General features: G+C 40.9%; 1 protein-coding gene across 1 annotated transcript; it reads right to left on the minus strand.

The window, feature by feature from the left end:
* Positions 1-8,249: 8,249 nt before the first annotated feature.
* On the minus strand, positions 8,250-9,296 carry LOC103696917 (E3 ubiquitin-protein ligase ATL23-like). Its single transcript, XM_008778637.2, has 2 exons — positions 8,972-9,296; positions 8,250-8,344 (listed from the first exon to the last, which is right to left on the minus strand). The coding sequence occupies exons 1-2, from the start codon at positions 9,294-9,296 to the stop codon at positions 8,250-8,252; spliced, it is 420 nt and encodes a 139-aa protein (XP_008776859.2).
* Positions 9,297-13,551: the final 4,255 nt, after the last annotated feature.

The raw sequence follows: 13,551 nt of genomic DNA on the forward strand, positions 1-13,551 counted from the left end.
ATTATGAAATCTGGCAAATGGATGTTAAAACAGCTTTTCTAAATGGAGAGCTGGAAGAAGAGGTGTATATGATACAACCTGAGGGTTTCATATCCACAGACGAGTCCAAAGTATGCAAGCTACAAAAGTCCATTTATGGACTTAAGCAAGCTTCTCGAAGTTGGAACATACGTTTCGATAAAACTATCAAAACGTATGGCTTCGTTAAGAACGAAGAAGAACCTTGTGTTTACAAGTGGGCTAACGGTTCAGTGATCACATTTCTTGTCTTATATGTGGATGACATTCTCTTAATTGGAAATGACATTCCTGCATTACAAAATGTGAAACTCTGGCTGTCATCACAGTTCTCCATGAAGGATCTGGGAGAAGCATCCTACATCCTAGGGATGAAAATCTATAGAGATAGATCTAAGAGGTTGCTTGGATTATTCCAATCCACGTACATCGACACTATGTTGAAGCGGTTCAACATGGAGAATTCCAAGAAGGGCTATCTTCCGATAGGCCAAGGAATTTCTCTCTCTAAGAAAGATTGTCCGACAACTTCCGAAGAGAGAGAGCGTATGAGTAGAATCCCATATGCTTCTGCAGTAGGTTCTATTATGTACGCCATGACATGTACAAGACCGGATGTTGCTTACTCACTAGCAGTAGCGAGTAGGTATCAGTCTGATCCGGGTGAGAACCATTGGAAGGTGGTGAAAACCATCCTTAAGTATTTAAGAAATACTAAGGACCAATGGTTAATCTATGGAGAATCTGACTTAAAACTTGTGGGGTTTACAGATTCTAGTTTTCAGTCAGACCATGATGACAGTAAGAGTATGTCAGGATTTGTGTTTACCCTGAATGGAGGAGCAGTCTGCTGGAAAAGTTCCAAGCAGCATTCAGTAGCCGATTCCGTATGCGAAGCAGAGTATGTTGCTGCATCAGATGCGGCAAAGGAAGCTGTTTGGATCAAGAAGTTTGTAAATCAACTTGGTGTTGCTCCCTCAATCAATGGTCCAGTTCTTTTGTATTGTGACAATACTGGAGCCATTGCACAAGCAAAGGAGCCAAAGTCCCACCATAGAACCAAGCACATTCTGCGTCGCTACCACCTTGTACGAGAGATCGTGGAACGAGGTGACGTCAATCTTCAAAAGATCGATGGAAAGGAGAACCTAGCTGACCCATTCACTAAAGCCCTTTCTGTAAAGGAGTTCGATTATCACAAATCGAAGATGGGTATTAGATACTGTATAAATTGGCTTTAGTTCAAGTGGGAGTTGTTGGAAATTGTGTCCCAAAGCCAATTTTTTAATTGTAAGAAATTGAATTATGTATATGTTTTATTAAAATGAATAAAAATTTATTCTGGCAATCTTCTATTCATCACAAGTGTTGCATCTTCAAATTGAACTCCTATGTATTGTGATGAAGTCCTTAGGACTAATTTAGTGGATAAAAGAGGTTTTATCATTTAGTCCTTAAACCAGTTCACGACCAAATGACGAGCTGTCAATTGGACGATAGCTATGTCAAGTATAGGTCGTTGTGTGCCATTTAGTTGGTTGTCCTCTTAAACCAAGGAGTGTGGAGACACTGTATAGCATACAGGTGAGATGTAGGAGTACATCGTCACTGAATAGTGACTCACCTGAGTAGCACTCCACTGTCGGGAGTTAGCTCGTAAAACGTATGGGCATAAGTACCCCTTAGACCTGAGACTGTCACGGTGACTTGCAAGCAACTCACTGTACTTAGGCACTGGATGACCTGAATTTCTAATTCAGGGATCGGAAGGATGCTGGGTGCAGTCAAGTACTCGCGAAGTCTGTGTATGAGTCAAGATGGGATTGACCGCTCCAGATTTTAGGAGTTGATGTCTCACTGTATTTCAATTCAGTAAAGCCTTGGCCAGGGTAAACCAAGTGATAGGTCACTTGATTTGATTATTTGAAATACACTATGGATGACCGGACCCAGAGGTCGACAGTCCACTCTGAGGTCATCTTGAGCATCGAAGGTCATAGGAATGAATTATGCAACAACCATACGTCTAGGTTCTTGAATGTTGCTTTGCATATTCGACCTATCCGGACGTCGGGTATCATTGCTAGATGGTCACCTCGATTAGTGCATGGAGTAGTCCATGTACTACCGGCTTAGTGTTCGAACCTATCGGAGTCACGCACATAAGTCAAGTTAAGTAGGAAGGACTTGATCCAATTTAATTGAGAATTAAATTGTGGGTCATTTGAGATTTGATTTTGTCTATGTTCAGCTAGCACTGAACATGAGGTACATACTGAATTTCATGGATGTGTATTTAATTATGTCTGTATTCTGGCTTAATCAAGTTTCAATTAATGTAATTGAAATTGATTTGGACTCATTTGTTGAGTTTGTTTTTGAATTGGATTCAAATGAATGTAATTGGGCTTCATGATGATTTTATTAGAATTTATTCCATATTTATTCTAGTCCAAGTGTGACTTGGATTGATCCGAAAATTGAACTAATTGGAGTTCACATGAATCAGATTCATGTGGAATTTTTCCGGATCCAAAATCTTTCAAATTGGTCTTCAATTTGGTTTAGAACCAATGATGGACCCAAGCCCATTTGATTCAGCCCATTTGAATTAACCCATTTAAGTCAAGTCTGGATATTTACGTGTTTGCCCCTCAAATTGAATGACACGGCTTGGTTCTGGTTTCTTCCTCGGTCCATGGACCAATTTCTCTGCAAATATTCTCCCGTGGACCGCGTTCTTCTTCTTCTTCCGAACACATCGAAGGCCGCTTGATCTTCCCTCTTTCGGCTACCATTTGAAGATCCGAAGAGACGTGTCTCTTCGGTTTTGAAACCTCTTTAACATAGGACTGATTTAATTGAAATCAAACGGTTAAAAAAATTCAATAAAATCATGAATCGTTTGGCGTTCACTCTTCCCTTTTGGCGTTTTCTCTTCCCTGGTTCAGTCTTGTCTTTGCCTATAAATAGGCTAGCGTTCTCTTCATTCTGTGCTAGAGATTTTATCTGGGGAGAGGGGAGATTCGTGATCTTTTGAGTAGCTTGAAAAGAGAGGAAAAGGAAACGGGAAGAAAGAGGAAAAGAAAGAAAAAGAAAAAGGGAAGAAGGAATTTTGAAATTTTTCTTCCAGGGGTTTATTTGCAAAAGGGTTTTGCACTATACAGACATCATCCTACCTTCCTGCATTTCTTGGCGTGCGTGTGAAGTAGAGGGTCCATACATCCAGGCCTCGCATAGCACCAGATCCATCAGTACCAGATCCGGCACCAGATCCAGTTCCAGATCCAGTTCCCGATCCAGTACCAGATCTAGCATCTGATCCAGTATCTGATCCAGCACTTGACCCTGTACCAGATTCTGTTCCTGAGTACCTTGACCATCTTCCGCTGCGGGATCGAGGTATGGTAAACATAATATAGTTATGTTATTTATTTATACCTATTATAAATAAATAGATAAAATTTTAAAACTGATTTTCTGACCTGGCATCCGATTTTATCGGATTTTGCGGGATATTTTTCCTTCATAGACAACCCAAGAGGGGGGGGGGGTGAATTGGGTTTTAAAATAATTATTGCAATTAAAAGACTTTGTGAGTAACTAATTAAAACTTTTGCGAGTGGATTAATTAGTTGCTATATGCAGTGGATGAAGGGAAAGGAAGAGACAATGAAACAATCACAAACACAAGCAATTTTATAGTGGTTCGGAGCTAACCCTTGCTCCTACGTCCACTCCCCAAGCCTCACTTGGGAGTTCACTATAATCCCTCGGATTACAGCCGGTTGTTTTACAAGTTCACAACCCAACTTGTTGATTTACGAGATCACAACGAACTCGGTCGGTTTTCACAGGCTCACCGACTAGAACCACCCGATTGTTTTCCCGGGATCACAATCAAACCCTTACACCGTTGGTTTTAACCTTGGCTCACCAACAAACCTTAACACCCTTGATTCAATCCCCTGATTGAATCAAGTAAGTAACAAATAGTTTGACACAAACAAAAAGGAAGCTTCTCAAAAGCGTATTTAAACAATTTAAGCAAGGAAGAGTAAGAAGCCCTCAAACTGATTTTGGAGATGGAGGAAGGGGCTTTTCAAACTCTTTGACTCCTCTTGAATTTGATGTAGATTTGCTGTCAGGAGGAGAGCCTTGAATGTGAGGAAGACAGTTGGAGAGTCGACTTCAATGCACTTCTTCCTTCTTTTTCGTGTAATCACTCTAGAGAGCTTTTAGTTGGTGGAAATCTCTTTAGCTTTGAATGGAGTCTCTCTTTCTTACTCTATTACTGTTCACTCAGGCTATTTAAGCCATTCCCAAAGAAAAATAGCCGTTAGACACAGATTCAAGGCCATTCTGCACATTCTGCAACTCCTGACAAAATGCCCGTTGGGATCGGAGTCGACTCGCTCGATCAGGAGTCGATTCGAGTGTTGCTGGAGTCGACTCATGCTTTACTGGAGACGACTCGCCCACTGTTCAAAATTTGAAATCGAGTGCCGTCCCGTTCTGGAGTCGACTCGGCTGAACCTGGAGTCGACTCGCCAATTGTCCGGAGATGACTTTCCCTTCTGGAGACGACTCGATCTTCAGGGCTTCAAAACTCATCCTCTCGATTTTACTTCCTCGAGTCGACTCGGATTTCCTTGGAGTCGACTCGGCTCTCAGAGCCGGAAAGACAGGTCTTCTGTCTTTGAACTTGAACTGTCTCGGAGTCGACTCGGACTTTGCGGGAGTCGACTCGGCTCTCAGACACGAAATACCGATCTTCTGTCTTTGGAGTTGAACTGCCTCGGAGTCGACTCGGACTTTGCGGGAGTCGACTCGGCTCTCAGACATCGAAGTTGGCTCTCTGACTTTTAGCCTTGCATTTCTCTGGGAGTCGACTCTTGCTTCCTTAGGAGTCGACCTGCCAACCGTCGGAGTCGACTCGAGTTCTTCGGAAGTCGACTCGGCTCTCAGAGTCCAAAATGGATTCTCTGTCTTTCTGTCTGTTACTCCATGAAGTCGACTCGTACTATGCTGGAGTCGACTCGGCAAGCATCGGAGTCGACTCGAATTCTTCAGGAGTCGACTCGTTGACAGGTTCTGAGATGAATCTTTCTGTCCGGCTGTCTGTTCTCAGTCGGAGTCGACTCGTAATGTGCAGGAGTCGACTCGAGCTTGTGCCAGAGCTTCTGATACGCTTGGAGTCGACTCGTAATCTTCCGGAGTCGACTCGAGATTCAGACTTTGGTTCAAATTGAATTCCTTACTTATCCAAAGTGTATTAAACCAAAGCTAGAGACACTTGAACATAAATTTACAAATATTTGACTGAAACACTAGATTGAATTCATTAGTATAACATAAGATATACTCAAATGCTTTGAGCTCATCAAAATCAAATAGAGTTATAATCAATCACTCCACACTTAATTAATTGAATCGTTTTTATGATGTTAGGGTGATATTGCAACTTTTAAATGTTGGGGACTCAAATGAGTTTTAGGCCAAACTCGAGTATGAATTTAGTAATTAAGTCCACTTGTTATCATATATATATATATATAGCTTCCTTAACTGCTTTACAGATCAGCCAATTCAACAATACAATCCCCAACCCATCAATTGTATGAATCTAAGTAATTCTTAGATGACGTGTCTGCATCTAGCTCCAACACTATATGCAACACCCAACTCATTTGAGCCAATAAAGTGTTGGGCCTCGTCCACTTGACCATCTTAGATAGAAGAATCAACCCATTACAGCACCAAAAAAAAAAAACGCAACCCAGATAGAAGAATCAGCCCATAACAGCATAAAATAAAAATTCTCCAGCACATGCAACAAGGCCCCATAACAGCATAAAAAGAAAATTCTCCAACATGTTTGCTGCACGTGCTAGAGGAGGGGCCTATGATGCACGCACTGCACGTGCTGTGAAGAGGACTCTTGATGGGAGTTGCTTTCTTTTCTAATTTCTTCAGCAAAATCTGAAGACGGGGAGGACTCTGGGGCCCTCACCACTCTAAATAAATGTGTCCAGAACCCCCTTCACCTCACCGCCCATTGTGTTCCGCTAATCTCCACCGCTAGACCACCGTCAATTCCTTTCTTCTTCTTCTCTTAATTTTTGATAGCCTAGGCTCACCGTGCCCATTGGAGATTGTAATTGAGTGCTTGCCGGGGCCTTAGGTAAGTCCTTTGATCTTTTTTCTTTCTATTTTTATACAAAGCTCCATCACTGGTCAAGAAATCCATCGCAATTGACAAAGAAAGATATCCCTATTTTTAGATCTAAAATTTGACCTTCTTTCACATGTTCCAACAATCAATGTTGTTGGTCTTCATCGACAAGGTCTTTGGCCAGTCCCTTGTGTCGTTCCATGGCCATCACCAGAGTCTCAACAGCCGACAAGTGGGTTGGAAGTCAGAATTGACTTAGCAAAAAGGGTCCCCTATTTGGCCCTGTTTTCTAGCTATTCTCCGTGCACTTTTCAGCCAGTCGTTGTCGCCGGCCAGGCTCTCTATTTCCACCGATCTCCGACCAAGATCGACCACGACAATCATGGATTTCCGCCACCTTCTTCCTCCCTCTCTCTTTTCTAGGAGAAGATCTAGCCTTTCCCCTATTTTTTCAATAAAAAAAGTAAAAAAAGAAAAGAAAAAAATCACCTTCTACTTGATTCTTTCTTTCTCTTTCTCTCTCCTCTTCTTGACCTATGGGCCCCACCAGTGGAACCTCCTATAGCATAAGTTGCCCACCATAAAGGGGTCCTAACCCATGGCCGCTGGTAGCAAGTCGGCCTCCACCATGGCCCTTGTCGAATATTGCTAGATTTTGTTATCCTAGTAAGACCATGATTAGATAAGATTATTTTGATTGGATCGACCAAGATGACGAGCACTCCCATTTGACAACCTCGTAAGAATGTTGGGACTTAGGATTTTTATGTTTAAAATAATTATGGCTAAATTTTTGACATAAATATAATTTTTGAATATTAGGCTCTAAGAGAAATTGTCAAAGTTAGATGAATTATTGGCTGATAGTACTTGTAAGGTAAGTAATGCTTCATTTTTCTAGATTTATTAGCAAATTATGTAATATTATCATTGATTTTTGAGTTGTATTATTTATGATTTATGAACTTGAAGCATAGTATTTATTTATTGAATATATTTTATTATGGAATATTATTTGATGCATGATCAAAGGTATTGATTTTATTATGAATTATGATCGTTTGATTTCGATAATGTATGATTTTATATATTTCTCGAATTGGAACACGAAACTACTTTTGTGGAAAAAAAGTTTTGATTCAAGATGAATTCGCCAGTGAAGGTATCGATACCCTACTAGTGGGAGCTATGTGCTGGTACATCATACTCTACCAGTGAAGGCTATATATATTGGTACATCTATACTTTGTCAATGTGGGTTATGCACCGGTATTTCTATACCCACCGGTGGAGGTTATACATTAGCACCCTGCTAGTGAATGTTATATGTTGGCATATTGAGATATTACCAGTAGGGATTATATGTTGACATATTGAGATCCTGCTAGTAGGGGTTATATGTTGGCACTTTAATTATTTCTAGGTTTATTATATAGCCTATTCATGGGTAAGTGTGGTTATATTTTATGGCTAATGAGATAAATTTGATATTTGAAAGATTTTAGATTTATGAATGAAATTTGAATTTTGAGAAAGATTAGATTAGTATACATAATGTTTTAACAATGCTGCATGTCCGGATTTGGTTTTGAACTGAGGTACTTTATACTTATTTTCAGTAAATTCTTATTATTTTATTGCCTGATGTATTTAACTAAAGTGTTCAGTGCTTATTAGGTTGTCGAGCTCATTATCTCTTTTTTTTTAGATTTAGATACTAAGATGCGGATGTGGGTACTACTATGGATGCTATATTTGACAATATCGACATAGCCTAAATTTAGTATTATTATTATTATAATCTTTTCATAGGTTTATTACTAGAGGTTTAATTGCTACAAGACTCTTGAACTTTATTTATCAAATAGATTTATTAATTATTGAATTTTGGATTTTAGTTAAATAAATTCTTTCTACTGAGTTGCTTTATGATATCATGGTAAGATGGCTTGCATAGTTGCATGATTACAAAAAGAGTTTTCTACGAGGATACGATAGTTGCCGCGACCTCAATATATGATTTGGGATTGAGGGCATGGCACCATAGAAAGAAATGTTACAACCCTTCCACAAACAATTCAATCCTTTTAGCTGAATAAAAACTATCTAAATGCTGTATACCACCAACTAAATCAAACACAGGAACCAATGCTGTATAACACGAACTAAATAAAACACAAGAACCAGAATCCATGTAATTGACGCTAAACCCTGTAACCGAAGTGGATATGTATTTTCTCAAACAGCCCAATTCAAAACCAAAGTGATTGGGCTTAAAATCCTCACTTCAAACCAATAACTTTAGCTTAACATCCTTTTCCATGATACGCAATATATGAAGTACTTTCCAAACTCTGAAGCTTTACAGAAATCGAATCCGCAGTAAACACAATAACTCACGAACAGAGATTTCTTCACCCTCCAATTCAGAATATGGTTCAGAATCCCTTTAAAGAAATCAACCAAGACACAAGAGAACAGGCATTAACACGAGAGAACAAGCATGATCAAGAGACAGAGCACAAATATGTATATCGCACCCGGATCTCAAAAGAACTCCATTAGAAAACACCCTATGCACTAGTTTTCGAAGTAACACAGGAAGAAAAAATCTTCTACATTACAACTAATATATAGAAGCTGTATGAATGGAGAAAGAATTAATTTACTGCCTGGGATGAAGAGAGTCTCAGGCTCAAGATGGAGGAGATTGGGGTTGCGGTTGGGGTTGGGGTTGAGAGGGAGGGAGAGAGAGAGAAGGGAGGAGACGGGCCCTACAGAGGGGGCAGGCGGGGTGGAGTTGGAGCCAGGCGTCGGCGCAGTGGCGGTGGAAGGCGTGGCGGCAACCCGGCAACACCCGCACCGCCGAACCTTCCGCCATCTCCTCCAGGCACACCGCGCACTCTCCCCCGCCTCCCACAGCCATCTTCCCTTCCTCCAACTTCTCAAGCTCCTCCGCCGTCAACCCTCTTTCGTTACTCTTCTCCTCCTCAGCCTCCCCCGCCGCTTCGGACGACACCGTGCAAAGGCGCACAAAATACGCTAGGGTGATCCCCGCGCACACCAGAAACAGACCGTAGTATAGAACGTAGAACATCGTCATCTCTCTCTTCTTTCACTCTCCTCTTTCTGTCTGTCTTGGGCTCTCTTTGCTTCTTTCTGCCTACGTTCCTCCTTTCTTGGGAGCTAACAGAGAGGACGCGACCGGGTTGTGCTTTTGCAAGGGCAGCGGAGGGGCTTCTTTAATTGCTGTTTTTGGCAGGTGGCAAGGGGCTCACTCCTCGTTGGGCTTGGAATCGAACACGACCGCGTGATGGGATAGGCGTTGGCCTTTTGGTCGACGATGAGACGGTTAATGGTGCTGCAATGTGTCTGCTATATGTCAATATATCGTAAATTGGAAATCTAACTTCGAAATTGGGAAGGAAAAGGAGGGGCAGCGTTACTTGGCAGCCCCCGCGTGTCCCTCGCGACAGCTGGGGTCCAGCGGTCGTATGCCGCATTGCCGGAACTTCGGGTACGAGATGGCCCAGATGTACCACTAGGGGTTCGGATCGTATCTTTTAACGATTCGCCTTGTTTTCGGATGTCAAGAACAACTGGATTGTGCAACAGCCGCTTTAAAATTTGTGCAGATAGAGAAAAGCACTCGAAGTGCTTTGAGATTTACACACGATGTAATAATTGATGTGAAAAAAATCAAACATTCTTTCATACTAAAGATTCAACCCAATCCTCTACCTATAATATTACTTGCTGATGTGGAAAATCATGTAGCAAACTATTTTGGCACGAAACACGCGAAGCTATGAATTTTGCAATAGCATTGTGACATGTTAATTCTGCAAACAGTGGGTCCGCAGCTATTTGCAGAGTCTCTCTTACTACAAACATTGGGTCCTCATCTTGGACTTCTACGTACCTTCAGCCAAAACTAAACTATTAGAGCTTGTAAGTGCAGAAGCAGCACCAGCCCATGGGGGATGCTTGATTGAAGGATCCATCAACGTTGGATTATACCCATCTGTAGGGTGGAGGTTTTAATTTCATCCAATTAGAACGGTTATTCTTATTTGGAGTGTTATGTATTGTAGGCATCAGCCATGCATCTTGTTCCATGACAAATTCTCCCAAGACTTCTCTCCTGTTAATTAAAAGTAGTTCATTCTGCGCTTTTGAATGTTGCCATTTGCTATTAACAAAAAGATCAAGGAACATATCCTTATCTCGCATTACCACATTTAGCCAATTGCACTGCTTCATCAAAATTTCCATCGTTGAAGCATAATTTGCCAAACGTGCATAGAATAAGTAGAGTCAAAGAACAAATTATCAATATTTCCATTATGTAATCGGCAGAAGGGGAGTGAGATATCAGAAACAAACCCAAAACATGAAGGCATCGCCTACTTGGCGATCATCCCCATATAGCACATCAACCATCTCCCTCATGACTGAATAGATCGATTTGGTAGAGCCTTCCCATGGATGGATATCATATCTCCAAATTCATGGATCCTCGACATAAGGCAAGAAAGAGGAATACCAAATTATAAACAAAGGCATTAGCCGATAGCCATAAAAAAATTCACTAAATCATTAATAAAAATGTTATTAAAAAAATAATATTGATTTTGTTCGTGGCTAATACACTTGAAAAAAATTAGTTTGCTCGATGATGAATGTCCGCCTAATAGCAAAGCTATTATATATTGTCAATGGTTAAGTATATACCGCAAGAAAAGAAAAAAGAGTAGGTGCCTCTGCCCAAAGAATCCAACTTTGTTGATATTCCAGATCAGCATAAACCACCATCAATACACATGGATGTTTTCTTGGTTTAGTAACAACAACAATTTGTTGCAGACAAGTGTTAAAAGCATCAATTTTCATATTGCCCTGACTCCAAATAGCATTTATACCCCCCTTAAGTCCTTGTGACTCCATAATATGAAAGCACCAACTAGATGGCAAATGGTGTCGCTTGAGATAGACTTCTACCTAATAGTCAAGCTTCACAGAAAACACAAATACTAGGATTATGTAGTTGAATTAGTCTTCTCACTTATGGTAAAGAAGGTTTACCAGCCCCTCTATAATTCTACAAGAGGACCTTCATTGTGTATTTTTGGACTCCACACGTTCATCAGTATGATCATCAACACTCTAGGTCTCTATGGCTTGAGACTTGCCCTTATCACCGTCTAATCCTCCTATCATAAAAATAACATCCAAAGCACCCCTCATCCGATGCTGGAGGAATTAGAATAAGGCACTTCCTTTCACTTGGCAGAAAAGCTATGGTCAATGCCATTGCCAACAATGATTCGAGTTTTTGCTTCGCTAGCCACCCAAAAAAGATTACTAACTACCGATAACTTAGACAGGCACAACTGGCTTGCTCCGAATGTTCGTACTTTGCAACAACCAAGTAGAATTGCATGACCATCTCTTTGACAAGTGCCATTCCTCAACAACATTGGCATTCTCTTAACTTCAAACTATGCTGCTCCTTTATGTTCAACAACTTTGATTCTCTCCACAAACTTGGTTTGAGATGCTCCCTTTTTCATCCTCTTGAACTATGCTCTTTGATTGTAGCATCATTGAGGTTGTGGCCGATTAGCCATTTTTATAGTTGAAAAAAGTTAAGAATAGGGAATGGAACAACAATTCAAAGCAATTTCTTTATATTTTAGTCTACTTATGCCAAGCCATCTTCCTATACACCAAAATATGGGGCCAGTCTTATAGCTCTTCTTTTCCTTTTTTTCTTTTGTTAAAGTTATGCAGCTCTTTTGTTGCTTTAGTTACCTATGCCTACTTAGGGGTCGTAATTAGCAGGCTAACTAAAGTTCAGGCCTGTAATAATTTGGGTCAAGTTGAGTTCATATAACCTCATAGGTTCTAATTCAAGCCTACCTTGAATTACAAGCAAGTTAGAAATGCTCAGCTCAAACCAAGTCTATGTTCAATCATTTAAGGACCACGCCTATTCAGTTTTTAGCTTTATATTAAATAGATAGTTTATCTTTTTCATAGTTTTTTGACCATTTATTCAATAACTCATCTTTTTTAATTCTAAGAGACGGGATCAGTGATTCTATAGCTTATAAATTTATGTATTTTTAAATATATTTTTAAATATCTTTTTATAATATATTCAAAAATATATAAGTAGTTCCACCCTTCCATGATTCATGGGTTAAGGGGGCCTTGACACCAATTTGCCTCTTGATGGTGGGTTGTTATTGAGTGACTCTATATGATCCAGAAAGCTAAAGGGTCAGATAAGGTGGCTTGGTTTAGATAAATGAGTTAGGTCGAAATTGCCATCTCTAATTATAGTCCTTGTGATATAAAAGCTCATGATTAAACCAAGCAAAGTAGAATATGGGAGTCTGAAGCAAGATTGCAAGTCTGTTTTTTCTTGAGCCTTTGCTATACTAGGCTTGAAATGTTGGCCCACTTAGATATCAACACATAAAAGCACACGTGTATCTTGTTGCCTACTTGCCTACTTGCATTAAGGCAGTCCCACATCTCAAGTGGGTGCCCACTAGTGCTGGAAGTAGGCTTGGACTTACCTAAGGTCCATCGGACGGGGTCGACTTTTTGGGCTTAAATTTGGTGCCCTTCAACTTTTTGGGCTAGGCTCAAGTATATACTTAGCTTGGGCAGGGCTGAGGCCAAGCCTGCTCTCGAGCTAAGCCCAAAGTCAAGCTTGGAGATAGCCTAGTATCTAGCCCAATGAGTGGCCCAATTTTGAGAAGTAGTGAGGTTGTGGCTGCTAGGTTCAATCCAAGTTGAATCAAAATGGAATCCTAATCTTATGTTTTGTGGTTCGATCTTGGTCAATGCCTAATTCCTAATTCCTAAATTTAATTGAATAGACAAATTCTCTCTTGATCTCTTGGTCTAACATCTCTCAGCTATCATTCAAAGACTTGAAGTGCCTAATTGAAAACTCTCGTTTGCCCTTCTCTCCACCTCCATTGCCTCTCCACCCTCTACCAACCGTAGTACCTCATTGCTGGTCCCAGGTTGCTAAGAGAGAATGCAATCTGATCAAAACCACCTAGATGGTGGCGGGCCATTGGTCTGGGTTAGCCTGACTTGGGAGCAGGTGGGGCAGAGCTAGTCATGGGCGGTGACCTCAATGAGATGGGACTACTCAAGGATGGCACCGTAGAGGGCCTCACAATAGACATGGAACTTGACGTGGAGGATCTTGGAGTGGGGCTTGGTCTAGACGAACTCGGCTGGACAAAGAAGATAATGTAGGTGGAGGGCTAGAGGTGGCCAAGGTAGAAGGCGAGGAGTTCCTTCGACTCAAGGTTGGTGCAAACCTAGGTGCA

Source organism: Phoenix dactylifera, unplaced genomic scaffold (assembly GCF_009389715.1).
Source record: "Phoenix dactylifera cultivar Barhee BC4 unplaced genomic scaffold, palm_55x_up_171113_PBpolish2nd_filt_p 000539F, whole genome shotgun sequence".
Classification (NCBI taxonomy): Eukaryota; Viridiplantae; Streptophyta; class Magnoliopsida; order Arecales; family Arecaceae; genus Phoenix; species Phoenix dactylifera.